General features: G+C 54.9%; 9 protein-coding genes across 9 annotated transcripts; 5 read left to right on the top strand and 4 right to left on the bottom strand.

The window, feature by feature from the left end:
* The first annotated feature begins 19 nt into the window (after positions 1-19).
* Positions 20-4,335, top strand: PUNSTDRAFT_107209 (heme peroxidase). Its single transcript, XM_007387272.1, has 18 exons — positions 20-260; positions 323-457; positions 520-1,611; positions 1,691-1,801; positions 1,861-1,938; positions 2,012-2,059; positions 2,122-2,134; positions 2,188-2,313; positions 2,367-2,496; positions 2,555-2,963; positions 3,016-3,072; positions 3,130-3,158; positions 3,212-3,332; positions 3,385-3,804; positions 3,859-3,905; positions 3,956-3,983; positions 4,039-4,118; positions 4,173-4,335. The coding sequence occupies exons 1-18, from the start codon at positions 75-77 to the stop codon at positions 4,273-4,275; spliced, it is 3,213 nt and encodes a 1,070-aa protein (XP_007387334.1). The 5' UTR covers positions 20-74; the 3' UTR covers positions 4,276-4,335.
* Positions 4,336-5,261: 926 nt separating this feature from the next.
* On the top strand, positions 5,262-5,995 carry PUNSTDRAFT_74635 (uncharacterized protein; the record flags this gene model as incomplete). The annotated part of the gene is made up of 5 exons (XM_007387273.1): positions 5,262-5,351; positions 5,416-5,542; positions 5,602-5,703; positions 5,766-5,833; positions 5,888-5,995. 5 exons carry the CDS (start codon positions 5,262-5,264, stop codon positions 5,993-5,995), a joined length of 495 nt encoding a protein of 164 aa, XP_007387335.1.
* Positions 5,996-6,091: 96 nt separating this feature from the next.
* PUNSTDRAFT_107213 (endoplasmic reticulum Ca-transporting P-type ATPase) lies at positions 6,092-10,992 on the bottom strand. Its single transcript, XM_007387274.1, has 18 exons — positions 10,828-10,992; positions 10,477-10,738; positions 9,930-10,385; positions 9,750-9,876; positions 9,474-9,686; positions 9,216-9,404; positions 9,026-9,160; positions 8,850-8,970; positions 8,623-8,786; positions 8,160-8,563; positions 7,989-8,106; positions 7,414-7,940; positions 7,235-7,358; positions 6,985-7,181; positions 6,798-6,934; positions 6,632-6,740; positions 6,435-6,578; positions 6,092-6,383 (listed from the first exon to the last, which is right to left on the bottom strand). Coding segments are annotated over exons 1-18 (3,645 nt in total). The 5' UTR covers positions 10,830-10,992; the 3' UTR covers positions 6,092-6,167.
* A 427-nt stretch (positions 10,993-11,419) lies between these two features.
* Positions 11,420-12,603, top strand: PUNSTDRAFT_107214 (uncharacterized protein). Its single transcript, XM_007387275.1, has 3 exons — positions 11,420-11,861; positions 11,919-12,187; positions 12,255-12,603. Exons 1-3 carry the CDS (start codon positions 11,635-11,637, stop codon positions 12,449-12,451), a joined length of 693 nt encoding a protein of 230 aa, XP_007387337.1. The 5' UTR covers positions 11,420-11,634; the 3' UTR covers positions 12,452-12,603.
* A 2,275-nt stretch (positions 12,604-14,878) lies between these two features.
* On the bottom strand, positions 14,879-15,639 carry PUNSTDRAFT_54923 (ribosomal protein L38e). The gene is made up of 4 exons (XM_007387276.1): positions 15,590-15,639; positions 15,476-15,536; positions 15,230-15,373; positions 14,879-15,114 (listed from the first exon to the last, which is right to left on the bottom strand). Exons 1-4 carry the CDS (start codon positions 15,590-15,592, stop codon positions 15,071-15,073), a joined length of 252 nt encoding a protein of 83 aa, XP_007387338.1. The 5' UTR covers positions 15,593-15,639; the 3' UTR covers positions 14,879-15,070.
* Positions 15,640-15,883: 244 nt separating this feature from the next.
* Positions 15,884-16,719, bottom strand: PUNSTDRAFT_74683 (uncharacterized protein; the record flags this gene model as incomplete). The annotated part of the gene is made up of 4 exons (XM_007387277.1): positions 15,884-15,989; positions 16,039-16,118; positions 16,170-16,475; positions 16,531-16,719. The coding sequence occupies 4 exons, from the start codon at positions 16,717-16,719 to the stop codon at positions 15,884-15,886; spliced, it is 681 nt and encodes a 226-aa protein (XP_007387339.1).
* Positions 16,720-19,907: 3,188 nt separating this feature from the next.
* Positions 19,908-21,221, bottom strand: PUNSTDRAFT_54924 (uncharacterized protein; the record flags this gene model as incomplete). The annotated part of the gene is made up of 3 exons (XM_007387278.1): positions 20,945-21,221; positions 20,271-20,890; positions 19,908-20,205 (listed from the first exon to the last, which is right to left on the bottom strand). Coding segments are annotated over exons 1-3 (1,165 nt in total), but the record flags the coding sequence as incomplete, so codon positions are not given.
* A 2,958-nt stretch (positions 21,222-24,179) lies between these two features.
* On the top strand, positions 24,180-25,373 carry PUNSTDRAFT_145933 (haloacid dehalogenase; the record flags this gene model as incomplete). Its single annotated transcript, XM_007387279.1, has 7 exons — positions 24,180-24,390; positions 24,439-24,464; positions 24,515-24,638; positions 24,747-24,820; positions 24,872-24,974; positions 25,037-25,156; positions 25,208-25,373. The coding sequence occupies exons 1-7, from the start codon at positions 24,239-24,241 to the stop codon at positions 25,371-25,373; spliced, it is 765 nt and encodes a 254-aa protein (XP_007387341.1). The 5' UTR covers positions 24,180-24,238.
* A 207-nt stretch (positions 25,374-25,580) lies between these two features.
* Positions 25,581-26,479, top strand: PUNSTDRAFT_74721 (class I glutamine amidotransferase-like protein; the record flags this gene model as incomplete). The annotated part of the gene is made up of 3 exons (XM_007387280.1): positions 25,581-25,803; positions 25,863-26,095; positions 26,150-26,479. The coding sequence occupies 3 exons, from the start codon at positions 25,581-25,583 to the stop codon at positions 26,477-26,479; spliced, it is 786 nt and encodes a 261-aa protein (XP_007387342.1).
* Between the last annotated feature and the right edge of the window lies 1 nt (position 26,480).

Raw genomic sequence — 26,480 nt, forward strand, 5'->3', positions numbered from 1 at the left:
CGCCCCGCCTCGTGCAGATAAAATCAATCGTGATTCATCGCCGTCTGCCCAACTCCACTCACATCCGACCGACCATGTCCAGCCCCAACCTCGTCTCCGGCGTGCTCAAGGGCCTCGGCGACGTCACCGGCAACCTCCACAAGAGCTTCGAGCCGTACGACACCGACGGCGCGCGCCCCGTCCCGGGCCCGCTCACCCGCCACATCGACGACCTCGCGCAGATCGCCGAGCGCGGCTCCGCGTTCACCCCCGCAGACCTGGTGCGCATCCCTCTGGCGCGCGCGCACGTCGCGTTGCTGATTCCGCGATCTTGCGTCGTTAGCCGGCGTACGTCGACGCGGTGAAGAACCTCAACGGCGTCGGCCTCGATGACCGCAAGCTCCTCCTAGAAAAGCTCGTCACGCTCATGTCCCGCCTCCCCGACGGCAACCTGTTCGGCAAGAAGCTCCAGGACTTTGTACGTCGCGCCTCCGCTTCCTCGACGAGAACGCGGCTTTGTGACTTCCCGTCCCCTCGCAGTTCATCGACACGCTCTACAACGACCTCCCGCACCCGCCCGCCGGCTACCTCTCCCTCCCCGCCGCCGGCTACGGCGCAACGGCGCTCCCGCCCCAGCGCGTCCCGTACGCCTACCGCTCCGCCGACGGCTCCAACTACAACCCCCTCTTCCCGGACATGGGCAAGGCCGGCACGCCCTACGCGCGCTCCGTCCCGTCCAAGATCACCGTCCCGCGCTCGGCGCTCCCCGACCCCGGCCTCGTCTTCGACACCCTCCTCGCCCGCCAAAAGTTCACCCCGCACCCGGGCGGCATCTCCTCCCTCTTCTTCGCGCTCGCCAACCTCATCATCCACTCGTGCTTCCACACCAACGCCCGCGACTGGACGATCAACGACGCCTCCTCCTACCTCGACCTCAGCCCGCTCTACGGCTCGTCCGACGCCGAGCTGGACCAGATCCGCACGCACGACGGCTCGGGCCGCATCCACCCGGACACGTTCATGGACAGCCGGATCCTGTTCATGCCGCCCTCGACGAACGCGCTGCTCGTCCTCTTCAACCGGAACCACAACTGGATCGCGTCCAAGATCCTCGCCATCGACGAGTGGGGCAAGTACGCCCCGCCCGCGAGCCTCGCCGACGCCGCCGCGGCCGCGAAGCGGGAGGCGCAGGACGCCGAGATCTTCCACCGCGCGCGGCTCGTCAACACCGGCTTCTTCATGCAGGCCATCCTCCGCGACTACGTCGGCGCCATCCTCGGCTGCGTCCGCGACGGCTCCGCCTGGCGCCTCGACCCGCTCGCCGCCTTCCGCGACCTCTCGCACGAGGTCTCCCCGCGCGGCGAGGGCAACGTCGTCTCGCTCGAGTTCAACCTGCTCTACCGCTGGCACGCGACGTCCTCCGCGCAGGACACCCAGTGGACGGAGGCCGAGTTTGGGAAGCTGTTCGACGGCAAGGATTTCAGGACGATCACCGTCGACGACTTCCGCCGCGCGGCGATGACCAAGCTCGACCCGCGCAAGCTGCCGCCGTTCACCGAGTGGACGTTCAACGGGCTCGAGCGCGGCGCGGACGGAAGGTTCGCGGACGACGATCTCGCCAAGATCTTGCAGGCGAGTGGGGATTGGGTTTTGTGAACGAGGAATCGGGGGCGGTTGCTGACGAATAAAAAAATAAAAAATTGGGATACAGGATGCGACGGAGTGGCCCGCGGGCGCCTTCGGAGCGCAAGGAATCCCGGACGTGCTCCGCGTGGTGGAGATGCTGGGGATCGCGCAGTCGAGGACGTGGGGCGCGTGCAGTGTAAGCGTCCGGATTGCCGTCGTCCGCTTTTTTGCTCACGCCCCGCGCTAATACGCCAGATGAACGAGTTCCGCGAGTTCATGGGCCTCAAGCCGTATTCGACATTTGCCGAGTGGAATCCCGATCCGGCCGTTCACGTAAGTTCCCCCCTCCCCCCCCGCGCGAGGCGTTCGTCGAGTATGAGGTTCCCCCTGACGTGATCGTTCACAGAAAGCGGCAGAGGCGTTGTACCACCACATCGACAACCTCGAACTTCATGTGAGCCAGCTCTATGTCACTCGGGTGGTCGGTGATCTGGGTACTGAGTCTCGCTTTGACAGGTCGGCATTCAAGGTTCGTCCGTGCTGCGCTTTTCGCGCTGTGTCGACTGATCGAAACTGGTTCAGCCGAGCAAACGAAGGACCCTATGCCCGGCGCCGGCCTCTGCCCGGGGTACACCATCTCTCGTGCGATCCTGTCCGACGCCGTCTGCCTGACACGAGGAGATCGGTTCCTCACAGTTGACTTTACTCGTACATGCGCTCATCCTACTCGTCGTCGGCCAATGCTGACCCGTTCCGCCCAGCCTTCAACCTCACGTCGTGGGGATACCAGCACTGCCAAGCCGACGGCGACGACGGCTCGTACGGCGGCACCCTCGCAAAGATGCTGTTCGCTCTCCTGCCCGAGCACTACCCCGCCGGCTCCGCTTACGGGTGAGTGCGCGACCGGCTGGTAAACGCTCCTTACCGACGGCCGCTCGTTCCGTTCCAGTCACTTCCCGTTCATGGTGCCGGAGACCATGCGCGGCTTCATGAAGGACCGCAACGACCCGGACGTCGACAAGTACACTTGGTCGCGCCCGTCGGTCCCCGTCCCGACGGCCGTCGTCGACACGTACGACGGCGCCAAGCTCGTGCTCGGCAACCCGCGGCTGTTCGCGTCGACGTACGAGCGGCACCTGTTCAACGTCGCCGGGACGTCGTCCGAGGCGGCCGCGCTCGTGAACTCCGTCCTGACGTCGGACGATATGACGCAGCAGTGGAAGCGCTCGGCGTACGTCACCGCGGTGTCGCTGATCCAGAGGAAAACTTTCGAGCAGGTCAAGTCGACGGCCCGCTATGTGGACGTGGTGAAGGACGTGATCAACTTGGTGCCCGTGCACCTCATCGCGAACGAGCTAGTGCGTGTTCACTGCCTCCGTCGCCTCCTGCTGTGCTGAACGAACGCCCTAGGTCGGTCTGCCCATGAAGACCGAGGATAACCCCCACGGAGTCTACAGGGAAGACCAGGTACGATTATCTCCCGACGATCCATCGTGCGCCGTCCCCATCTCAACCTCCGAACAGCTGTACGATCAATTTGCGGAGGTCTGCAAGTGAGTGACTTGGCTGGTTGTATGTAGAAACTGCCTGTTGACGCTGGACCCAGTTACGTCTTCGTCGACGCCGACAACTTCGTCGATTGGAGGTTGCGCGAGCACTCGATCGCGACTCTGAAGGACGTCCTGGACTACGCCAAGGGGCACTTCACCAAACTCACCAAGGGTCTCGTAAGTTCTTGCCCAGTGCATCGCGATAGACTGTCACTAATCATCGGAGCAGCTATCTTTCGGCGGCCTTTCCGATACCGTCGTTCAATACGTCGCGGGGCGCAACGATAACTCGGAGCGGTTCCTCCGGAAGCTTCTGGATGGTCGCCGGGGCCTGTCGGACGACAGCCTGGCCGCAGGCCTTGCGAGCATCGTAGCCACCGCCGCTCACTTCTCCGCCGCCTTGGCGAACGTGGTGGACTTTTACCTTGATGATGGCCAGCGCGAGGCGCGGGACGACATCGTCCGGCTCGCGAACGTGCACAGCGTCCAGGCAGACCATCAGCTCCTTCAATACGCGCTGGAGGCGCTCCGCCTCAAACCCGCGGTCGCCGCCGTCTACCGGACCGCTTCGGCGAATGGCCAGGTCGGGACCACGTCCGTGCAGCCGGGGCAGAAGGTCTTCGTTAACGTGACGAAGGCAAATCAGGAGGTGCGGGCGTCGCGTTCTTGTTCGCGGCATGGATGGCTCATCCGGCGGTTCCAGGCTTCGCACGGTCAAGAGCCAGGAATCTTCGACGTCGGCGAGCATGGGTAAGGCACGATCTTGTCTTGTTCATTTACGAGTACTCAGTATATCCTAGCTTCATGAGCCAGAAATTCTTCGAAGTCGTGAGTGACAGTCGTTCTGGCGGTCGCACCAGGGATGTTTACCGAGACCTCACAGGCCGCTCCGTCCGTCCTGCGGGCCGTGTTCAGGCTCCCGCAACTGAAACGTGCGCCAGGGCTTTCGGGCGTTCTGAACAGGCGAGTCTTCCATCGCCGTACGGGCGCCGAGCATGTAATTGACTATAGCCCTAGCTTCACCGAGACCGTTTATGATACGCAGATCACGTCGTACATCAACAGCAAGGGCGAGACCACTCCCTTCCCGCCGTCGCTGGTGGTTCATTACTCGTTGTAGCAGCTGCAGACCGGAAACAATGTACAGTATTATCACATATAATGCTACCCTTGACTCTGGACCACCAACTGGAACATAGAGAACGACATCCCCTACGAAGACGACTCACCTTCACGCTGTTGAGATACTCCGAATCGCGTGTCCTCCGCGATCGTCAAATATAGCGGGGACACTAACATATTGCCTTCAGAATCATCTGGGCACCACGCATCAGTGAACACGAATTGAACTCGCATTCGGCATGTGTTCTCACAGAAGTCCTTGACAGGCCTCGTCAATCGGTTGAAGCCATATCATCGTTCCGTCTGTCGCAACAATGACAGAGACGATGCTGTACTACACTCTACTGTTCGGAAAATCCGTTCAGGCGCGGGAGGCATTCTAGATCTTCCCCCTCATCCCAAACCGCAATCACATGGACTTGACATCCTCATAAGCTCTCCGGTGTACTGATCAAGTACATGTGATTCGTCGCCTGAATTTCGAGATATCGTCGTACCTAGCGCGTACGGCGAGCCCAAAAATCACGTTATTGAAGACGGAGCGGTAACAAAATATCCCGCCCGGCAATCGACAGATGTTGCATAGGATGTTTATCCATCGGCTGCGGTCCGTAGACGCTCGCATGACCAAAAGCCGACGACGCACTGAACACGCCGCAAGTCCAACAACTTCCGGCGGACGGCCTGCAGAGACCCTTGACCAACTACTTAGCAAGTCCTAAATATGCTACCGATCCGGTTTCGGACTGGCGTGATGGCTCCTTCACGCCACCCAGACATACTTGGCCGCCGAATCCCAGTGGTACTAATACTTCGCATGTGTCGAATCGGCGATCATCAAGTTTCGATCGTCTCGCCTGACGCAACATCGATACGAGGCATCGAGCACGTTATAAGTCGGCCGGGCAAGACCTTGGAAGTCGGAACGCGTGGTTGGAACGTTCTTGGTCCGTTTTGACTGCGTTCGAAAGCTGCATAGCTAAGATGAACAGCACGCACCAGCCATCGCATCCGGGCTTGTTCCGCGTTTGTTTCGTTCCCGGCGAGTATCGTTCGTACCTGCAATCAGAAAAGGTGCGATATTCATCTTTTTTTCAAACGTCGCCTGGTCCAACCATCTTACTATGGGTGACTCCAGAATCTCAAACCAGGGGATGTGGTCACGTACCTGCGCGGACTCACCAAAGGCGCAAAGGCTTATTCGTCCGTGCAATGCGGACCAGGGCCGGAAGACCACGTCGAGCTCAATTCCGACCTGCTTTACAGTGAGTGCAGCATTCGTCTCTAGAAGGACGACAGTGCACGACACTTATTTGCCGTCCAGTGAACCACTCTTGCGATCCAAGTGTCGTCGTAGATCTTTCTTCAAAAGATCCTTCCTTGTGGCAGATACGCGCAATAAAGCACATCAACGCGGGCGATCCCCGTAAGCCACATATCTGTCAGACACAAAAGCTCGCTGATGTGTTGCTTACCACTTCCCACTAGTAACGTTTTTCTACCCTAGCACGGAGTGGGTCATGGCTCAACCATTCGAATGCAACTGTGGATCACCGGTTCGTCCAGCTGAGCCGTGACCATAGCACACTGACTAAAGGCATCACCAACAGAATTGCCTAGGTCGTGTCGAGGGTGCATTCAGCTTGTCCAAAGCTCAGCTCAAAGACCGAGGATTCATCAACCCTTGGATTTGGGATCTAAAACTTAGCAACGCATGATGATATACCTATCAAGACGCTCAGGGTCAAGAGACTCACGATGAAGTCACCTTCACTCCTTACTGGCGGGTATGTGCATGCACGCGATGTTGGGGCACGAGATATACCTTCCGTGAATGACAGAGCATCTATATGATTGGGGGTGTACCAAGTAGATCAATTATATGAATATCTATTGAACCTTCTTTTCGGTCTCAGCAGCAGCAGCTTTGGCTGCCTCCTCTGCCTTGACCTTTTCCTGCACCGCTCTCCTTTGCTCCCGCCGTTCGCGACCCCGGGTGACAAGCGGCTTCGGCTCAAGATCTGCGAAGAAATACTTGCAGACCTTTTCAATGATATAACAGCCAACGAAGTCAAGGGCCATCGACACGGAGAGCCTGAATTTGAACTGTGGCGGATATTCAGCAATGCATACCGCCATAAACCAAGTGTTGCTTACGAAGCCTGGCATCTCCACAATCTGCAACCAGCGGTTGAGTTCCGGCATGAAGTCGGTAGCACCAGAGACCGCCACGGATTGGGCACCGACCAAGCCCCAATACAGGTACTTGTTCTCCCGGATACTCTCGCGGAATGGGCGACCCTTGGATTGCGCATTAGCGATTTGACAATCATTCGGGCTGCAGGGAGCCGTACCTGGTAGTTGATGGCAAAGGTGGATACTTGCTGTGACAGACCGAGGAGGTAAATGGCAGTGTTGAGAAGGCTGGGCTCGAATTTGGCATCAAGGTCGATAGGACCACGCCTGTGGGAGTAAATTCTCAGAATGTTAACGGTTAACGGAGCTTCATTGTGTACTGACTCTTCATTACTGTGAGCGAGATTTGTGATGTATACCATCGTCACGATATGCAGAGCAAATTGCAGCAAGACCGAGAGCAACACGTAGAAGTTGAAAATGTTCCCTAAAGGACGCTCCCGGGATAATTTCTCAACGGGCTGGGCAAGCAGAGTCAGGGCTGCTATTGTGGGGATGATGGACGGTGTACCTTAGCTCGTGAGATGCACAAGAAGCATACCGACATTAACATGCCAGTGATGGTGACCTGGTAGTCCCCATACTTGATGCCATCAAGATACTGCACGCTGAGACTGTAGGCAGTGATGAGACAGTTCAGGGCAAGAATCTTGTACATCTGAATCGTGGCCACAAGGGTGCAGCGGCCCTGCCGGATGATACTAGTAACTGGAATAGGGTAAGATAACTAAGTCGAAGCTGAAAACGAAGCCGGGTCTTACTGGCAGAGACGTTGGAGAGCTTGGACGTGAAGGGTGCAGCACAGCTGGCGTCACCCAACTTGATCTTGGGTACATCTTCCTCGTCCATCTCCGACATCTTTTCCGTGAGCGCGCTCAGGTCGAACTAGTTTTAAGCATTCAGTGGTAGGTAGTATCCCTCTGATGAACGGCGAACGGACTCTTTCCGCAGGATTTCTCTGTCTCGCTACCTGAAGGTCCTGCGCGACCTGCTGCTGCGTCTGTACGAGCTCGGGGAATGCCTGAGCGAGCGCGGGCGGCACCGGTGGCGGCGGTTGATTGAACCGCTGTGTCAGCTTCAGTTGGCTCTCGTACACCTTCTTCATGCGTAACAGCCGTTGATGCTCCGCAATCTTCTGCAGATCCTCCGGAGTGCCGTCCAAGAGCGCAACACCGATATGCGCCTGCTTGAGAGCACCGACGTCGTTCGTTCCGTCACCAGCCATAAGCGTTGTGTATCCGAGCACACGGAGGGTGTTGAGTATTAGCTCCTTCTGCGAGGGAGATACACGCGCGTATACCCATGTATTCTGGACCAGCTGATGCAAGCTCTCCTCGCGATTCTCGTATTGTTTGAGCGCTGGGCCAGTAATGCAGACATCGTACTCGTCAAAGAGGGAGGTGTCCAGCGGTTCAGCAGGGTTGACGGGGACGCTCTTGCTATCATCCACGGTACGCCATACCAGGTCTGGGCAAGGGTTAGCGAAGAAGCTCGAAAAGGCACCGGCAAACTCACCTGATTCGCTGGCAGCGTTTTCTTTCAGGTCGAGGATAAGCGCGTCCCGATCCACAATCTCAACATCCTTCGCTACATGAACCGCAGTGAGAGGGTTATCACCAGTGATCATGATGCACTGCAAAATAATTCATCAGATTCTGAGAACCAACGGCTGGGGGAGCCACGCACGCGATGTGACGAATCCGCGAGCATCTGCAGGGCTTGCACAGCATCCGCCTTAAGTGGGCAATGGAATACCAAGAAGCCAGCGAACGTCAACCCGTTCTCTACTTGATCCCGAGGCAACTTGTTGATCTTCTCTACGCTCATGCTATCGCCCTCCTTCACACCGAGAGCGAGCACTCGGCTCCCTCGGCGGGTGAACCACTTGAAAGTATCGTCGTAACCCTCTGGCACCTTACTCAACATACCCTTGATCGTTTCCGGCGCGCCTTTCACTGCGATAAGGGTGCGCCCGTTTGGAAGCGACGAAACCGTCGACATGCGCTTCAAAGCCGAGGAGAACTGGAAACGGCGCCTGATGCGGATAGCGGCAGACGTGTTCGTAGCAGCCTCCGGGGAGACCGTGTCGCCTATATACACAAGCGATGGACATGAGTTAGGTAGAAGGGACAAGAGGACCACTGCTTACCTTTGTCGACCTTCCATTTGAGCGCTTCCAGTGTTGTCTTCTCCATCGGGTCACCCACGACCGTTCCATCATCCAGCCTCACAAGCGCGTGCGCGGCGGCCAAGCACAGGGTGGTTTCCTTGGTCGTTTCCTTGACGTCTACAAGCTTCAAGGGGTCCTTCACGCTGATTCACGGCACACTTATCAGCACCTATGTAGATCAACGATAGCAACGCGTGAAGACCTACTCGACGCCAGCGACACCCTCAACGACCAAGTTCTCGGCAGTGATCGTGCCAGTCTTGTCAAAGCAACACACATCTACGCGGCCAGCGAACGGAATTCTGAACGGTTCCGTGCAGAATATAGCTAAAGCATGGCATGTCAGTCCCCATTGACCCACGAGCGGAGTGACACGACCTACCGAACTTAGAAAGCGCCACGAGGGACGCATTCACGGCAAGCGATAGCTCCATCGGCAACTCGGGCGGCACGACACTGGTTACAATCAACACGCAGTCCAACAACAGCTTGCTCTTCTTCAGCCCGCGTTCGATACCTGGACACATCACTTGTCATCATAGCATCTCGGAAGCCCAATGTCATGTACGGACCTTTAACCCAGACATACCAGCTGGCGGCAATGGCGAAGATAAGCAAGAATCCGATGAAGAGGAACGACTCCAGGTTGTTTGCGGACACGCGTTCAGTAGAGAAAATCATCGTGCGCACGAGCTGGCCCTGCGCCGTACCAAAACCAGTCCGGAGCACAACGCCGAGGCAACCACCGTCGGGAGTATCGCCTGCGCATCCGTAATGAGCTCGGGCACTCGAAGACGCGAGACGAGGCCTGTATGCACGAGCAAACGCACCTCCGGGAGTAGCCTGGAGCACCTTCGTGCCAGAGAACAGGACAGCATTGCGATGCTGGCCATCCACGTCGAGCTTCTCGTCTCCTTCCAGCAGCTGTATCGATTCCTTGAGTAGGGGCGTGGACTCGCCGGAGAGCATGGCCTCATTGACGATGCAGGAGCCCTTGACGAGGAGAATATCGGCAGGAACCGAAGTCTCGTTCTGCTGGCGAACTGCGATGGCCATGTCAGACGTCGTGGTCACATGAGCGGGAGAACTGTGAAGGTGCAACGTACCGATGGAGACAACGTCGCCTGGAAGCAGCTCGTCGGTCTGAACGACAGTCCACTGCGCATTACGCAGGCACTGGATCGGGAAGGGGGTAATGGACATTGTTCGAAACTCTTTGAGCGTGTTGAGGCGCTGCATATATGCGTCAGTCATATACGCGAGCAATCGCACCACGCCGAGCGTACCTGCGTGACGGTCGTGCACTCGAACACGACGAGCATGAACAACGTGAAGAGACTATAGTACCAGTACTCGTCCAGGCACCATAACGCGACGCAGAAGATCTGGAAAACGAAGAACGGCGCGGTCGCGTGCTCGCCGAACAGTTCCAAGAAGCTCGGTACCGGGATATTGAACTCGTTCTTCCCGTACAAGCTCGCGGCGGAGGCAAGCTCGGAGGAAGTCAGGCCCTTCGGCACCTGATATGTCGATAGCGGCGGCTTGCGTGAGGATGGGTAGGGCAGCTTGCCGAAGGTGGTACTCGGCGGCGGGGTTAGGAGGACGTAGGTGTCACGCTGGTAGTTGAACGAGTAGGAGAGCGGGTCCGAGGGGACCTTCTTGACGAGCGAGACGATCTCGCCTTCACCGCGGTGAAGGTTGGGGATGATCCGAATGCAGTCGGCTTGTTCAAGAGATTTAGCCTATAGGAGCAATCGTCAATATGAATGCATTCCCGTGACACGAGCCATGTCCACCCTGGAAGACAAGAGACGAAGAGAGAGCAAAACTTACGGCTTTCGTGGTCACCCATGCCTTCGCACCCGCATTCCAGCGCGTGACCAAGAAGCTGAGGGCGTGTCCAGCACCAAGCAGGACACAGCCCACGAACGTCCACTCTTCACTCTGTATCCAGGTATCATATTTGATGAAATAGGCGTACGCCCAAAGAGGGTAAAGCGCAAGGAATGGGGCAGCGTAGAGGTGTGTCCAGAATGGCAGCGCCACGCGAAGAGACGCAGCGGCAATCTCTGGAGATTCGACGCTGACGGACGCCCTTCAGATAAGAAAACTATCGTCAATCTTCATGTTATCCGGATATACGAAACCCAGAAGACGAGTGATGAGTATGCTATGGACACGTACATGGTGGCGAAACTGGGGCACTTGGAGGCACAACCAGAATATTACAGCCAAAAACTCGGTTTCTGCACGACAAGACGTATCCTCTGTCGGTGCAAAAGACGGAGACAAGACAGACAAGACCGGCAAGACCGGACAGCGAAGCGGAGCGGAAGGAGCTGGCGAAAGCAGACACGCGTAGTGGCTGTGCTATTTTCATCAGAACGAGCGCATCTGCGATTCTCAACCTCCTCCGACTCTTTCAAGGGCTAGGTCAACTACTTAGGGATTGGGCGTTGCGCCAAATGTTGTCCTCCCTAACTTCGGGAACTGGGATATGGAAAATCAACACAACTTGATATTACTGCTACAAGGATGGCGCTAGAATATCACTTCAACGCAGCGCGAACTCAGTGTGCACTCAGACAAGCAACGCAGCAGTCCTAGGTTTTTTTATCCCTCTGACCCACTTTTTGGATAGCACACCTTCTCGGGTCCTTTTCTCTCCTCCCTCTCAACTCGCACCAGGTTAAACAGTGGTCCAACCCAGGCCAAGTCGGGTGATCCGAGGCGGTGCAAGGCAGACACGCCCGACTGACGACTGGCATCAAAACATCCGGATCGGCGATGAAACCATCAACGAAGGGCGGGGACATGGCTGGGATGCAGTCGAAGCTGTCATGAACTAGCAGGATATATATAGCGGCTCGATGGACGCAGCAACCCTAGGCTGCGCCTCCCTTCGTTCTTCACCTCGCCGATTGCTTTCTTGCCGTCCGCCTATACCTTCGTAGCTTTCCCGAGCACCGATACTTGCGCGACAAGCACATCATGGTTTACGTTCGCTCGCAAAAGTTTTGTTGCTGCCTACCCGTCCGCTTCGGGGTGTTTGTAATGACCCTCGCCGGCACGCTTTTCGGTGGCTTCGTTGCGATCGCTGCATGGATTGCGTTCTCCAAGACGAACCAGAATCCCCAAGCCTATGATCAGGACCAGAAGATCGGCATAATTATACAAGCGGTTGCATACACCCTCCTTGCACTCGTCTCTCTCTTTGGGTACGTCCACCAGCACATACGCATAGATCCATGCACTGGCTTATATTTTTTCCCTAGATTTGTGGGCGCATGCGCTCGCTCGCGCGTCCTCGTCACTGTATACTCGATCACCTTGTGGTTCGTCTGGGTCCTTGCCGTCTCCACCGGAATTTTCTTCCTTGCAAAGCTCTGGCATGCCTCGGATCAGGCCTCTGTCGACAAGTGCGTCGCGGGTAGCACAGACGACATCAAGAACACTGTGTGTGACAAGGGCGTTGCGGTAGTCGAAGGTGCCGCCAAGACTGCGGTGACCGTCGTCCTGGCCATTCTATGGCTGATCGAACTTTGTACGTCTCATTCCGTTGCTTTTTATTCGTGGACGTGGACATTGACTGACATGTTTATGCCGTGCAGACGGCTGCGTGATCGCGTCTTCGTATGTCTCGCAGTTGCGCGAGGAGGAGGATGCCGAGTTATCGAAGCCCGTCACCATTGTGCAGCAAGCGGCACCTGCATACCCGGTTGCGACGTACAGCGCACCGTCTCCGGCAAACAACACTTATGCGTTCTCGCAGTACCAGAACTCATACGGTCAGAAAACGGGGTACTAAGTGCGGGGTTCGTGCAGTATTTGTGGGCGTCGGGGTCTTATTCTCGTCGTCTTGCGAGTTGAGTCGTAATATAGCTCGAAAGGATAGGAATGCATGTATCGTAGGATGAAGAAGTAGTAAACGCCTGAGGAAAGGGATCTGCGAGCATTCATTCCCACGCGAATATCGGCCTGTTAGCTTCAAGCGATTGCGCTCATCGCAGAGGGCGACCATCCTCCTTGCATGAGCCTAGGGGCCTTCAGCGTCTTAGTAGCACTCCTATGGATTGTCGTCGGTGTCCACAGGAGATATAATGCTCGTCCCCGGCGTGCACCATCCAATACACCCTTCGCATCTCTCAGTCATCGCTCCTCGAAATATTTAGGTCGGTGGACGGTCCAGCACGGCTTGCTACGCGTTCAGTGCCATACCTCGGCCTTGAACAGGGCTCATGATAGGCTTTCCGAATATTTCGCATCCCGCTCCCGCCTGCGGGTCATTCTCAATGCGGTGTACGATGCAGGGTGCATCTTTTGTGCCGTAGGCCTGGCAACTTCCTTACTCCTGCTGGCCTGGACCTTCTTCACCCTCGCGAAGGGCGTCATTGGCTGGTATCCAGACAGCTCCGCGGTACTGCAAGCTACCGTCCTTCCGAAGCGCGATGCAATGCCTGCGGAACTACCTGGGACCTCGTTCAATACGAACACGCAGTCAATTCTGATCCAACCGCTTGTAAGCTACTCTGTGCATTAGTGTCTTGGGTTGCAGGACTTACAATGACATATAGATACCTGGAGTAACCGTCCCATTATCACATCTTCTCCCCTTATTGTTCTCCCTCTTCCTTTGTCAAATCATACACGAGGCTGGCCATGCAATATCCGCTGCACTGTAAGTCCCTGCGGCGAACTCTTTGGGATGACAATCCCTAAAATCTTTCGCACATAGGGGTGGAGTGTCACTCCACTCCATCGGCGTCTCTCTTTCCTTCGTACTCCCCTCGGCGTTTGTTGCTCTCGACGACGTGGACCTACAGTCGAAGTCATATCGCACGCGCTTGCGCATAGTGAGCGCGGGAGCGTTCCACAACATCACATATTTTGCATTCCTCCTGGCGCTTGGGCATGTGTTCCCTCCGTTGTGGCCTCTCCTAGGCTACGAGGATGTCTCTCGATATGGGAGAGTCGTTCTCGGCGTTGATGAGGTATGCCTTACCACTACAAACAATGCCCCTAGCTCTCACGGAGCCTTCCCCAGGATTCAGTCCTCAAGTACCATACGCCGCCAGGTGCCCTTATCACCGCTTTAGACGATGTTCCCCTCGGCTCCTCCGCCGGGTCTTGGGACGAAGACATCTGGACCTCTTACCTCGTGAATCACCGTTCACCTCCAGGCGAAGTACCGCTAGGCTGGTGTACGCCAGTGGGCTGGCTCTCCAGTGGGTGCAGCGAATGTAGTCTGCGATTGGCCATTCACGTTGTCGTTAGATCAGCCCACATCGTGCTGCAACACCCTCCGGAAACCAGTGGCACCTCCAGAAGCTCAGCTATCTTGTTTCGTCACGTTGGAAGATGCGTCAAAATCCAACATTGACGTCGGCCATTGCCTGGATCCTACCAAAATCATGATCCCTTCGAGTAACCCGGAAACGGACACTCCCGTGATCGAGTCGCGCTGTAGCTCAGCATCTCCTTGTAAAGAAGGGCGGCTATGTCTGCGTCCGAGCGACGCGGAACAGCTCATTCGTCTGACTATAATCCTTCCCGATTGGATCCAGCACTTCGTCGCGGTCAATCCGGACGTATCGAGCACTATTACTCGTTTCAACCTTCCCGAGCACGCAAGGCATAGGAGTACCGTGGTCCTGTGGGACGGCCCCAAAGAAGAGATATACGAGCAGGGTAATCAGCTCGTTAAGAGAGTCAAGAGGGAACTAATTGTCTTCTTGCAGTGCGAGTTGGTAAGGTTCGGCCGCGATGGAGCTTTCTCCCGCTATGGCTGCCCGGCGCATACGCTACATTACTTGAGTGCGTCAAGCCTTACTGATTTCGGCGACTCCTGGGTTTTGACAAAAACTAGATACCTTCGAACGATGACGCTGTCGTTGTACCTGTTCAATCTACTTCCTCTACCATTCCTCGACGGTTCTCAGCTACTCGGACTATTGCTCAGACTCATGCTCACCACGGAACGGCGGAATCAGCTCTTGAACGAGGATGAGGTGATAGAGATGGGCGTGATGGAATCTGGAACGGCCATTCAACGAAAGTCACCAAGATGGTTGACGTCGGAGGCAAAAGTCGGGTCAACACAAAAGATGATAGAACGATCCACAGTAGTGCTGATCTCCGCATGCATCGGATTGGCGATCATCACATGGGTATCACCTAGCCAGTGAATGCATCTCGTACAAGCACAAAGATACCTTCGGCCAAAAGCAGTTGATGTGGCAAGTTCGAGCGTATATTGTGTTGTCATCATGCCGAACATGGATCATTGCATGCATGCGAAGGAATGCGTCCCAAAACATGACATAACATAATTTGCGAGCAAACCGCACTGGCTCGAACACCCCGTTGGCGCAAACGCCAACATCCTCCTCTCGGAGACCGACCGCCCAGATAAAGCCCATGCGAACGCTCATTTCTTCTTCGGCGTTTTCTTGATCTCGTTGACGGTGAGACCTACATACAAAAAGGGCGTCAGAAGAGATCCGGTATATGAATGGCAAACATAGCCAGCAATTTGGAGGTTAATGATATTGCAGCGGGGAAATCATATGATGGGACGAAAACACACCAGGGGGGAAGATTTGCTTCAGCTTCTCCGCCTTCTCGGGGTCGTCCACTGTGAGGGTGTAGAGGTAGCGCGAGCACCGGACCTTGAACTTCGTCAAGACCTTGCCGTTGGGGGTCTTGGGCGGGTTCTTCTTTATCCGCGCAGCTGGTGCAATGACGGATCGAGGTAATTCCAAAGAGACGCGCGCGAGGATGGTTACGATTCGTTAGCAGGTCGTAGCTTTGTCTTTCCACTGTTGTCGCTTACCCCTCGCATCCTTGCGCTTGGCAATCTCGATGAACTGCTTGATATCCCTGATTTCCTTCGGCTGTACACCTTTTATCAGACCACAGGCGAGGAGTAACATCAGCGGTGACTTGCCATGGCGGTTGACTTCACGGGCTCGGCCGTCTGTAGATTTTGGTGGGATGAGGTGAATGAGAGTGTGGGAAACTGTACAGGACCAGCGCGGGCTCGGGAGATTGCCGAACGCGTGTGAATCATCCCATTGTATTGACGATAAATCGCGAGTCGCGAGCACAGAAATAAGTCGTGATTGGTATACTACAATGCTGATACATAAAGTTACGGTCATAACACATAAAGAGCACAAGAAATTGTCCATTCCAAGCATCATCATAACGTTCATGCCGAATACTTAGAAATCCATGTAGATCAGGAGCCGAACTTGCGCGGGGAGCTCATAGGAGAGCCGCGGTCGAGCAAAGAAGATGCAGGTCGGTCCAGCCGGCTTCGCAGGCGCTCGACTTCTCGCTCCAAGCTACGAGAATGGTCAAATTCCAGTCAAGCACTGTTTGTGAGCGACGTACTCGAGAGCCTTCCGCTTGTAATCAGCGGCTTCACGTTCTGCTCTTCGTTGGGCAAGCTGCATCTCGCTCTGAGAGGTTGTCTGGGTATATTTTAATGTCGACGTCGCACAAGCAGAACCCAGTGGTCTTACCAATTCGTTGATGTCATCCCTCAAATTCTGTACCCTCGCCTCATACCCCTTGATCTCGTCCTCGAGCCTCGCTCTCTGTCGATCAGATTCCGCAAGCTGGTATTTGACATCCCTTGTAGCCTGGTCAGCGGTTCGCTGCAGGCGCACGGAATCCGTCTTGTCTCGGGAGGACTGGTTCAGCTGACTGGTAAGCTCCTCGATCCGACTGTCCATGCGGCGAGGAGGGCGTGGGGAACTAGCGAATGACTTCGTCTCCAGGTCGACAATCCGAAGCTTCAGTTCCTTGATCTGTTTGTCCAAGGTTGCCTAAATGTAGAGGCCACGTCAGGTGAAACTCGTGCAATGTAGGAGAGACACGTACATTCTGCTTGTCAAGCTCCGAGTTTTCGACGCGAACTCTGCCTAGTTCAATCTGGCACTCGTTGGCGAATGTCTCCGCCTTCCTCACTCGTTCGTTTGCCATATCGACGCGATCAGTCTGCTGCTCTATACTTCGTTCCAGATCCTGTTTCTCCAGACGAAGTCTCTGCACCTCCTGATCACTGGTCATCCGGCTAGCATCAACGCTGTCCAATTTGATTGCCTCCAGTTCTGCTTGTAGAGCCCGACGAGCCTTTTGAAGAAGCGCACGGTCCGCCTCGGCATCGTTAAGGACAGCACGCATGTCACGAACTTGCGAGTGAAGGTTTACGATTTGATTCTGCTGTTCGCCTTGCGCAGCAACTGAGGATTCGTACGCCTTCGTAAGGTCAGATATCTTTGTCTCCAGTCGATCCTTCTCCTTCTTCCAGGAAGCGCCGTTGAAGACCTCCTCGTCGTAGCGAAGCTGAAGCTCGTCCGCTTCCGAGCGAAGCTTGCGATTGTCCTCCCGAAGACGGCTCAAGCTGTCCCGCTGAGCTTGCATTTCTGTGCAATGGTTAGGGCAAGGTCCACTGGTTACGTTACTACGCTGCGCGATCACTCACCATCACTCAATTTCGCGAACTCAGCTGAGAATAGAAACTAAGTCGCAGCGCATGATCTGATATAACGAATTTACCTTGGTACTCTTTCCGGATACGGTCGATAGCGAAGTCGCGTTCCTCTATGTCTTGTTGGTGCTGTTTGCGTTCGTCTTCGATCTCTTCCATCAAGCGTTGTCTGAGCAATTCCATATCGCCAGACTCGCGGTTTTCATCTTCAAGCTTGTGTTCCAACTCGTTAATCTGACTCTGCAACTCTTCGATGTGGTGATTGGCACGTTTGTTATCTGCCTGTGCATCAGCGACGGCCTTCTCGGCGTCTGACAGAGCACGGCGCGCTGAAATCATCGGTCAGCTGATGCATGCGGGCTTCATTTGCAAAGAGTTACCGAATGCTTCAGCTCGTTGGGCTTTGGCCTTCTCGATCTCAGATTCCTCCAACTTGGCGAGGTACTCTTCAGCCTGTGACTTGTATGAACCGACGGCTTGGTGCAGCTCTATGATGGAGCATGTGAGCAACTATTGCTGGAGGCAGCATCTTCGCGTACCGCCGTGTATCGTCGTGGAAGCGCTTGAAGTAATCTCTAGCTCTTGCAGACGCATTTGGAGACCGCGCTTCAGGGCTATGAAAGGACAGATGATCAGCAACTACCAAGAAGACACTCTGGACTCTGAGAATAACCGACCTGCTTCTTCTTTCTTGTGGGCCAGTTCCGTGTCCAAACGCTCTCTCAAGTCCTCAACTTCAGCCTGAAGCTGCTTTTTGGATTGACTGAGCTCCTGAACCTGACGTCGATGATCTTCCAATTCCATCTGGGCGCTGCGTTGCTGGACGGCCTTCACTGTGGTGTCAGCCAAGGTAACGATCCGACCAAGTTATGAACGCACCAAGGCCTTCCGAGATTCCTCGAGGCGGGCATAGCTTTGCCGCTCCTCCTCCATGGTCGCCTTAAACTTATTCCAGATCGCCTGCACACCATCCGCTTGCGTCAATGTAGCTGAACGCCGCGCTAGCGCTTCATCTTCGAGGAGTTCTTGGAGACGGGCCTTCTCTCGCGAGAGCCGAGCTTGACATCTTTGCAAGTGCGCCTTTGATCCATCGCTGTTCTCCAAATCAGACGTCACCTCCTGAAGAGCCGCTTCCAGATGTTGCCTAACGCGATCCGAAGCCGCCATCTGCACCTCGAGGAGCTGCACCTGTTGGCGTAGCGCCGCGGTCTGCTTATCAGTGATCGCTTGCCGTTCGGGTGTACGAGGTAGATCTGGCTTCGAATCCTTGCGGAGACGTGCGACCCCGTTGGTCTTGGTGGGCGTGGTTGGAGGGAACGAAGGCGTCTTGTTGCCAAGGAACTGATTTGATCGTCGCGTCATCTCGCGCTCCATTTCCTCGTCCGCCAGCTGCAACTCCCGCATCAACCGTGCTCGGAAGGTGTCGTCCTTGGGTCCACCACTGCCCTGGATCAGGCGGCGAATTTCAGCATGTTGACGATCGACATGCTCCTTGATCCTGAATGCCATTGTCCGAGATGCCTCGGAGTCCTCCAGCTGAGCTTCTAGTAGTGCAATACGCTGCTCGTATTCTCGTTGGACCTTCGCCATAGCGTTTGGACTATCGACTTCGTCAGCCAGCCTCGCGAGTTCCGTCTCCAAATTGTCCTTTGACCGCTGAACGATCATGAGTTGCCCGTGGACCTCCTTTGTCTGATTCTGGGCGGACAATAAGTCCGCCTGCAGCTTGCGGACCTGAATTTCTAGCGCTTCGCGTGATCGTTTCTCTTTCTCGGCGTCTGCGAGGGCGCGAGTGGCCCGCTCTTCTTGATCCCGTGCGACCTTCGCCTGAGCCTTCATTTCCAAACGTTCGCGTTCGGTCTCCCGCACCAGATCCTCAGCTTCGCCAGCCAGTTGTTTCCTAGAATTTTCGAGAGAGCGTATATACGCGTCTTTCTCGCGCAATTCCCGGTGTGCCTCCTTCAACTGGTTATCGGTGACGCGCTTCGCTTCCTCCAGTACATGGACATGCTCGACAATGGTTTTGTCTTGCTTGGATTCGAGTTGTTTGATTTGCCACTCGCGATCCTTCAAGTCCTTCAAGGCTTTGTTCAAGTCACGGTCCAGCTTGACTTTGAGGTCCTTGAGGGTGACCAGTTCGTTCTTTTGAGTCGATGTCTTCTTCTCGAGCTGGGTGCGCTTCAACATCTCCGCGTCGAGCTGCTTTTTGGAAGCATCTAACTGGCGTTCCAGAGAAGTTTTGTCGCGTTCCATCTGGAGCATGACATCTTCGAATTCTTGACTCCTGGATTGCAGCGTGGACATTTGTCTCTCCAGAGCCTGTCAAAGTATCTTAGTACGAAGAAGACGAATTCGGTCAGAGCGCTCATCTGCTCACCTCCTTAGCGCGCATGGTGGAAGCAAGCTGGTCGTCGGCTTCGATCTGCCTCGATCGGACGGCCTGTAGATCGGACTCCGCCGCGCGTTTCGACTTCTCTGATTCGGATAGTGCAGTTTCAGCTGCCTTCAAGCGGACCAATGCGTCACGCTCGCGATCCGAGAGGCTTTGATGGCTCTGCTCTAGCATCTTGTAGTCCCTGAGAGCGGTATCGAGCTCCACCTTGAGCTTGGCTTGCCCCTCGATTGCCGAAGATCTCGCCTCGGCAAGATCCTGTTGCAATTGCCGCGTTTGCGACCTCAGGTCAGCAAGTTCAGCGTTCGTACTTTTCTCGACTTCGCTCCTACGAGTCTCTTCGTTCGCTTTCGCGGCCAGCAATGCACGGAGTTCATCAAGCTCCTCTTGTAATTTACCACGGACGGTGGAATCTCGCTGGCGGTCAGCCTTCTCGGCTTCGAGTTCAGCAGCGATAGTTTCAATGTGGCCGTGTAGCTCGATGACATCCTTTTGTGAACGATCGCGCTCCGCTTTCAGTTTATCGAGGTTGGCATTGAGTCGCTCAATGTCCGCCTCCTTCTTCTGGATCATGGTAGAATACTCGGTGGCAGTACGGGCCATCTCGGAGAGCTGCTCTTTCGCCTGCCGTGCATCATGTTCGAGCTTCTCGGACGCATCCTTGATAGTGTCCCTAATGAAAGGCCATCGGTAAGCGCCCCCGTCAATCACAATTGCTGTAAAATTGCTAATACCCACCTAGAGCGAGTTTCGTTTTCTAACTTCTTCCCGAGGTCAGCTATCGTGAGTTCCATGCGCTCTTTTGCACGGGCTAGGTCTTCTTCTCGCTGGAGGACAATATTGCGGAGCTCTTCTTCTACCTTCTGCAGCTCGTCCCGCTCCGCCCGCAACGCGTCGGCTTCACTTTGGGCATGATTCAGGTGTTCAGCAAGTTCGGCCTCGCGTTCAGCCCATTCCTGCTGCTCGCTCTCCATGCGAACGAGATGTTCGGCAGCTTGATCGAATGCCTGTCGAAGAGCCTCGTGCTTCTCCTCGCTCTCTTTCTGGATTTTGAGCGCACGATCTAGTTGCGAGTCCAGCACGTCCAAGTCGGCTTGCAGAGCAGCCACCTCTTCCTCTAGTTCGCCTTCACGTTTCTTGCTGCGCTCAAGCAGAGCATCCTTGTCAACACCGAGGACACGCTCGGCCTCCAGGTCTTCTTCGACCTTCCGCTTCTCGGCTTCTAAACGCATCTTAAGATTCTCGAGGGCCTCGCGCTCTTTCTGATCCCGTTCGGCGCGCTCGCGGGCAAGAACTAGCTCAAGTTCCTTCTTTCTGAGTTCTTCGTCGTTCCGAGTGGCCGCGAGAAGGGGTCGAACCTAGCGATTAAAGGTCAGCGCGGGTCAGAAAACTGAGCGCGATGTGATGATCGCCTTCGTGTAAAGCTGCCACCATGGCCATTCTCGTAACTCTGCATACTGCCGGGCATTGCGCTGAATCGTACGGGTCGCTATAGCCCTGTTTAGGACCTTCTTCATCTGTCTCCTAGCTGTCCACATGCGAGCAACAGCCTGGAGCCTGGAGAAGACATCGAACAATAGCGCATCCCTTCGTTCCTCCAATTCGGCGAGTACCCCGGCTTTGAAGAAGATCTTGGAGGTACCAATTCGGTAGATGGCCTTGTCCAGCTCCAGAGCATCAACCATTCGGAGACAGGCTTTGCGTCCGTCCATATACCCGCGAGGAATGATGCCTGGGGTTAGTATTTCATAACGCTGACGGAACTCGACAAAGGGTAGCCGATTGGGGTAACCTAGACGGGCGATACGGATGCCCTCCAAAACACCGTTACAACGGAGTTGATCAAGAACGAGTGGTGCGTCAATACGGCCAGGCTTCTTGTTAGGGTTCGGTACGATACAGCGCACAAAGTGAGGTTGGGTTGCTTGCAACTGCGACATCAGGCTAGCAAGTTGCTCCTTGTGTCGCTGGGCGACCGTCCTGAAGGCGCCCTTCTTGATCATGCGCTTCTTGCCGAGGGTGTACATACTAGAAGCCGAGCTACTCGACGCGTTGCCGGATGTCGGGATCGGAGGCAGGTCGCTGTAGTCGGCGAATAGCGATGCCACATATCGCTCTTGCGAAGCGGCCATGACTCTGGTCAAATTGTCATTGAGGGGATCCTTGTTCTTCTCCAGCCAACCGTCTGTTCGATACTCGACCTTGCCTGCATAGTGCTGAACGATGAAGCCCTGTTCGAATCGGGAGGGTTCATACTTGAACCGCCCAGGGTGCACATCTTCACTGTCTTCAGCTCCTGCCCACAGCGAATTGAGCTTGTTTGTGAACGTAAGGTCCGTTGCCTTTGGCATGATACACTCCTCATCAAGGCAGCTGAGGATGCCAATGGTGGAACCGCTCGCCTCGATAAGCTCGATCGTCGGTTGCAAGTCGAGGCCAAAGTTCACATAGTCCCATTCGATGTTCTCCCGAGTGTATTCCTCCTGCTCGAGGACAAACATATGGTGATTGAAAAATTGCTGCAGCTTCTCGTTCGTATAGTTGATCAAGAGTTGTTCGTATCCGTTGGTTTCGAAAATCTCGAAGCCGGCAATATCCAGCACGCCGATGAATGTGCTCTTACTGGACGGCCGATCTAGAGCGCGGTTGATCCTGTCGACGAGCAATCCGAAGGACTTCTCGTAAAGCGTTTTGCATAGTGAACCAATCTCTTCGACCGCTTGCCTACGAGTCCGCGCTTGTGTCACCCACTCACGGCCCGCAAGCACTTTCGGCCGCAGAACCGCCTTGATGAACTCTTGAACCGGAATGCCTAGCAAATGGCAAGCGCGCTCGGCCTGCGAAGGATCCGGCATCAAGGCATCGTCAGCCCGGGTGGCAGCTATGGTGATGTTCCCGAGGTGCAAAATAGCAGCAACTATCCGGAAGAGGTCGAACTGCTCAGCATCCGTGAAGCCAACCACTTCCAGCGCGTTCTAGATAACCAGGAACTCATTAACTACAACAGTTACAACGAGTTGAGTTACTTACCTGTAGCAGCCTCCATTCTTCCCGATCATCAACGCCATCGACTTCGCGCCGGCTCTTGTTAAGATACTCGTAGTCTTCGACATCGCCGTCGAGGAGAAGTGCATCTGGAGATGAAATTTAGCATAAGCGTGATATTGAGATGGACTATACGTACCCTTCAATGACGGATGTGCATCGAAGAGCTGGTAGAAGATGTGGAAACTGCGTTCTGCCTCGCTCCGGACGACCACGCGACTCTTTTCCAAGAGATACCAGTCGATGTTCGCGCCAGCTATGCTCCCATCGGGAGCAAAGCTAATCCTTATAAATTTACCGAATCGACTGGAATTGTTATTCCGCTGCGTTTGTGCATTGCCGAAGGCCTCTAGTATTGGGTTCGCCTGTAGGATCTGGCGTTCGAGGAGGCCGAGCCGTCCTTTGGAGTTCAACGCTGGTGATGATATTGACGTGGCCTTCGAGTGCGCACGGCCGTGTTTGGACTGGAAAGAACCGGAACGCGGGAGTCCGGAAGGAGGAGTCGCTGAGAACGAAGATGACTGGGTAAATGACCCGGCCTGCGAATGCGAAGGGGTAGGCGGATGGGCGTCGGTCGCGATAGCTGCAAGGTACTGGATGACTTTCTTCGTGCTTTCAGTTTTTCCTGCACCGGATTCGCCACTATGATCCTGTTAGTCCCCGAAAGGCATAACGCTATCGGCCACGAACGTGATCAAGATACTCTGGTTCTCTCTTTCTTCACCCATGTTGACCCAAGCGCGCTCTGCAATAGCGAATATATGTGGTGGATTCTCGTCCCGACGTTTGTTCCGGTATTGTTGGACGATGGCGTCCGAGTAAAGCGGAAGGTTCTGGTAAGGATTAATGGCGACTAAGAATAACCCTGAATATGTCTGTTCACGAATTCAGTCCTGAATTCGTAGCGGATGTATAAAGTAACTCACATAGATAGCACCAGATCCATACCTCAGTCTCAGGTTGTGCACGACACTTGCTTCGTTCAGAAATGTGAGGTCCGCGATATCATCGACGCGGTCGAACTTTGGTGGGTTCATCTTGCTTAACGCATACAGGGGTACCCTCCGGATCTAAGCAGAGGGATCAGTGTTCGTTGGCCGCGCAGCGATGTTTCGAACGCACTTCTCCCCCTGCGGCCATGACGATCTCTCCGAATTCGCCATCCTCTTTCACCACCCACCCAGAGAGGTAACCCTCGCGATCATCCGGGACCCATACCCATTTCTTCTCGTTGAATTCCGCCTGAAGGGCTGCAGCGCGGGCGGCCTCCGCGCTCTGAGACAGGCGCGGTGCCGGCATTGCAAATCAGATTCTAGTCGTACAGTCTCCCTCAGAAATATTATGAGTGAAAGTACCCCAGGGTGATCAGTAGAGGAGCCAGGCTGTTGCAGACAATGTAGCCTCGAATCGACTTAGAACACCAGCATAGGAGACGCGTCCGGTTACGCGATCGTGAGAGGTTGATTCGGGTGATAATGCAACCTACGCGTCTCGGTAACCCTAAGATTTCTCACGACTTCTTACCTTTTAACCGATTCAAACCTGCATTACCCAGCCAATAGTGTAGAGGTTGGACCAATCTTTCCATTCTCGTCCATCTCAGCGTTCAGGCTTTCACCATCTGAATAGCTTGTGGTGACGCGTACAGCAACGCATTCAACATGTCGCATTCCAAAACCGTGTTCCTTGCCTTCGATATCTATGGCACGATTCTCGATACATCGGCGATCGCTCCTGCATTGGCGGAACACGCTCAGATCCCACTGGAGAAAGCGAAAGCTGTGACACAGGAATGGCGCAAATATCAGCTTGAGTACGCTACACGGGCTTGAACCGCCCAGCAAGCTTATCTTGTATGCAGGTACACATGGCGCATGAACTCGATGGGTATGGCCAAGTCATGCATTAGCCGTATCTTCTGAGCTCGGCTGTTGCAGAGATATACGAGACTTTCAGAGAAGTGACCCGTAAAGCACTCGTGCATGCCTGCAAGGATGCTGCCATTGAGCTCGACCGTCACGCAATCGAGGCTCTGATGGACGTTTATGATCACTTGCCTGCGTGAGTTCAGACGCAATTCAGACGTCTGGAGTTACCCTACCTGTGGCATGCAAGTCTACTTGACATGTCATAAAACCGCTTCGATCGTATGGCTGAACAGTCATCTAGGTTCTCGGAAAGCTCGAGCGCTTGGAAGGATATCAATGCCATTTCTGGCATAGAGACTCTGATATTCTCGAACGGTTCGAACCTCGTCCAGCTCCATTGTGAATATCAATCATAGTACACCGCAGGTACGCAAGCGATGGTGACCACCGCTCTTCGGCATGCATTCGTGGATCCCTGGCCCAAGGCTTTCTACCTCGTCGACGATGCGGGTTTAAGATTATCGGAGGGGTGAGCAAGGATGCTGGAGGTGGCAGCGCAAACACCAGAGTTGACTCGATATTGCTTTCCAGCGACTCGTTGAAGTCCCAGAAACAACAGAAGAAATACAAGCCGGCGAAAGAGGTCTACGAGCACCTCCTGATCAGCATCGGACAACAAGAAACACGATCAAATGTATGGCTTGTTAGCTGGTGAGATCGATCTCTGACGCTAGCTTTTCGGCTCGTCTCACGTTTCTTCAGCAACCCATTTGATGTTACGGGTGCACTGTCTGTGGGAATGAATGCTATATGGGTCGATCGCGCGGGAGCAGGATGGACCGATCAGCTGTACAGCAGTCGAGGTCCAACGAAAGTGGTAAATGACCTGGATGGTATCGTGCAATACGTCAAGGACTCGCTACTGTAACCGCCAAAAACTCGTGCGCACCTGCGAGGATGAGGGATTCTCGGGTCGAATATGGAATGTCGTAGTCCAGGCGCGGACGGAGTGCAAGGTTGAATGAAGCCGATCACAGAAAACTTGAGATTGAATTTCCAGATCTCAGCCCCGTCTTACCCACGACCGATCCCTGAACACGAAGTACTGCTTACTCTGTTCCGTACTCTCGTTACGATGTCTCCACCCATCCGTCTCGCGCTCTTGGTGTGCGATACTCCTCTTCCTGCTATTGTTGCCCAGCACGGTGACTATCGTGATGTGTTCCGGCGTCTCTTTATCGACTCCCTTCCGCCACACCGCAAGGACGATCTTATACTTGATGCGTACGATGTGGTGAAGGAGATGTCATATCCTCCCCCTGACGAGGAGTACGGCGGCGTTGTGCTCACCGGATCAGGTGAGGAGCCTTTCATCTCGCGATAAAGCATGGCGGTATCGAGTAATACTCAAGCGTAGCGGCCTCTGCATATGAGAACGTGGAATGGATCAATGGGCTGGTCGCATACATGGCCGAACTCATCGAGACAAAACCACAAGTCAAGATCTTCGGCATCTGCTTTGGGCACCAGATAATCTCCCGCGCACTCGGGTCCGATTGCGTTCCCAATGACGGTAAATGGGAAGTCGGAGTCACACCCGTCGAACTCACTGAGACCGGAAAACAACTCTTTGGCGATAAGAGCACTCTAGTCCGTTCCTCTTCGACATGGACTATGCCCATACTCACGGTCGTCCCTCTACAGAATATACACCAGATGCACCGCGATCACGTACCTTCCGTGCCTACTTCATGCCAGCTGCTTGCCACATCATCAATTTGTCTGAACCAGGGCTATATCCGCTACACTCCCGGCTCCGTGTCGAAAGACATTAGAAATATCCAGATTTTTACCCTGCAAGGTCACCCAGAATTTACCGCATCAATATCCAATCTGGTCATCACGGCACGGAGCTCCACGGGAGTGATACCGAAGGATCTGGCAGAGGATGCCGAGAAGAGGAACAAAGAGTTACAGAGTGACGGAGTGTCGGTAGTGGGTAGGGCTATCTGGGCGATACTAGGTGTCGAGTGAA

The sequence above is a fragment of the Punctularia strigosozonata genome (genome assembly GCF_000264995.1).
Source record: "Punctularia strigosozonata HHB-11173 SS5 unplaced genomic scaffold PUNSTscaffold_13, whole genome shotgun sequence".
NCBI classification, from domain to species: Eukaryota; Fungi; Basidiomycota; class Agaricomycetes; order Corticiales; family Punctulariaceae; genus Punctularia; species Punctularia strigosozonata.

Excerpts from the sequence above, each read along its gene's own strand:
- PUNSTDRAFT_107213 (XM_007387274.1), bottom strand. Across the intron at positions 9,877-9,929 it reads AGTGCACGACCGTCACGCAG|CGCCTCAACACGCTCAAAGA; the intron begins GTACGCTCGGCG and ends GCATATATGCAG. Across the intron at positions 9,405-9,473 it reads GCTCCAGGCTACTCCCGGAG|GCGATACTCCCGACGGTGGT; the intron begins GTGCGTTTGCTC and ends ACGGATGCGCAG.
- PUNSTDRAFT_54923 (XM_007387276.1), bottom strand. Across the intron at positions 15,374-15,475 it reads CAAGCGCAAGGATGCGAGGG|CTGCGCGGATAAAGAAGAAC; the intron begins GTAAGCGACAAC and ends TCATTGCACCAG. Across the intron at positions 15,115-15,229 it reads GAAGCAAATCTTCCCCCCTG|GTCTCACCGTCAACGAGATC; the intron begins GTGTGTTTTCGT and ends TTTTGTATGTAG.
- PUNSTDRAFT_107209 (XM_007387272.1), top strand. The coding sequence starts at position 75 with ATGTCCAGCCCCAACCTCGTCTCCGGCGTGCTCAAGGGCCTCGGCGAC. Across the intron at positions 2,314-2,366 it reads CCTCACAGTTGACTTTACTC|CCTTCAACCTCACGTCGTGG; the intron begins GTACATGCGCTC and ends CGTTCCGCCCAG. Across the intron at positions 3,805-3,858 it reads TGACGAAGGCAAATCAGGAG|GCTTCGCACGGTCAAGAGCC; the intron begins GTGCGGGCGTCG and ends CGGCGGTTCCAG.
- PUNSTDRAFT_107214 (XM_007387275.1), top strand. The coding sequence starts at position 11,635 with ATGGTTTACGTTCGCTCGCAAAAGTTTTGTTGCTGCCTACCCGTCCGC. Across the intron at positions 11,862-11,918 it reads GCACTCGTCTCTCTCTTTGG|ATTTGTGGGCGCATGCGCTC; the intron begins GTACGTCCACCA and ends TTTTTTCCCTAG. Across the intron at positions 12,188-12,254 it reads TCTATGGCTGATCGAACTTT|ACGGCTGCGTGATCGCGTCT; the intron begins GTACGTCTCATT and ends TATGCCGTGCAG.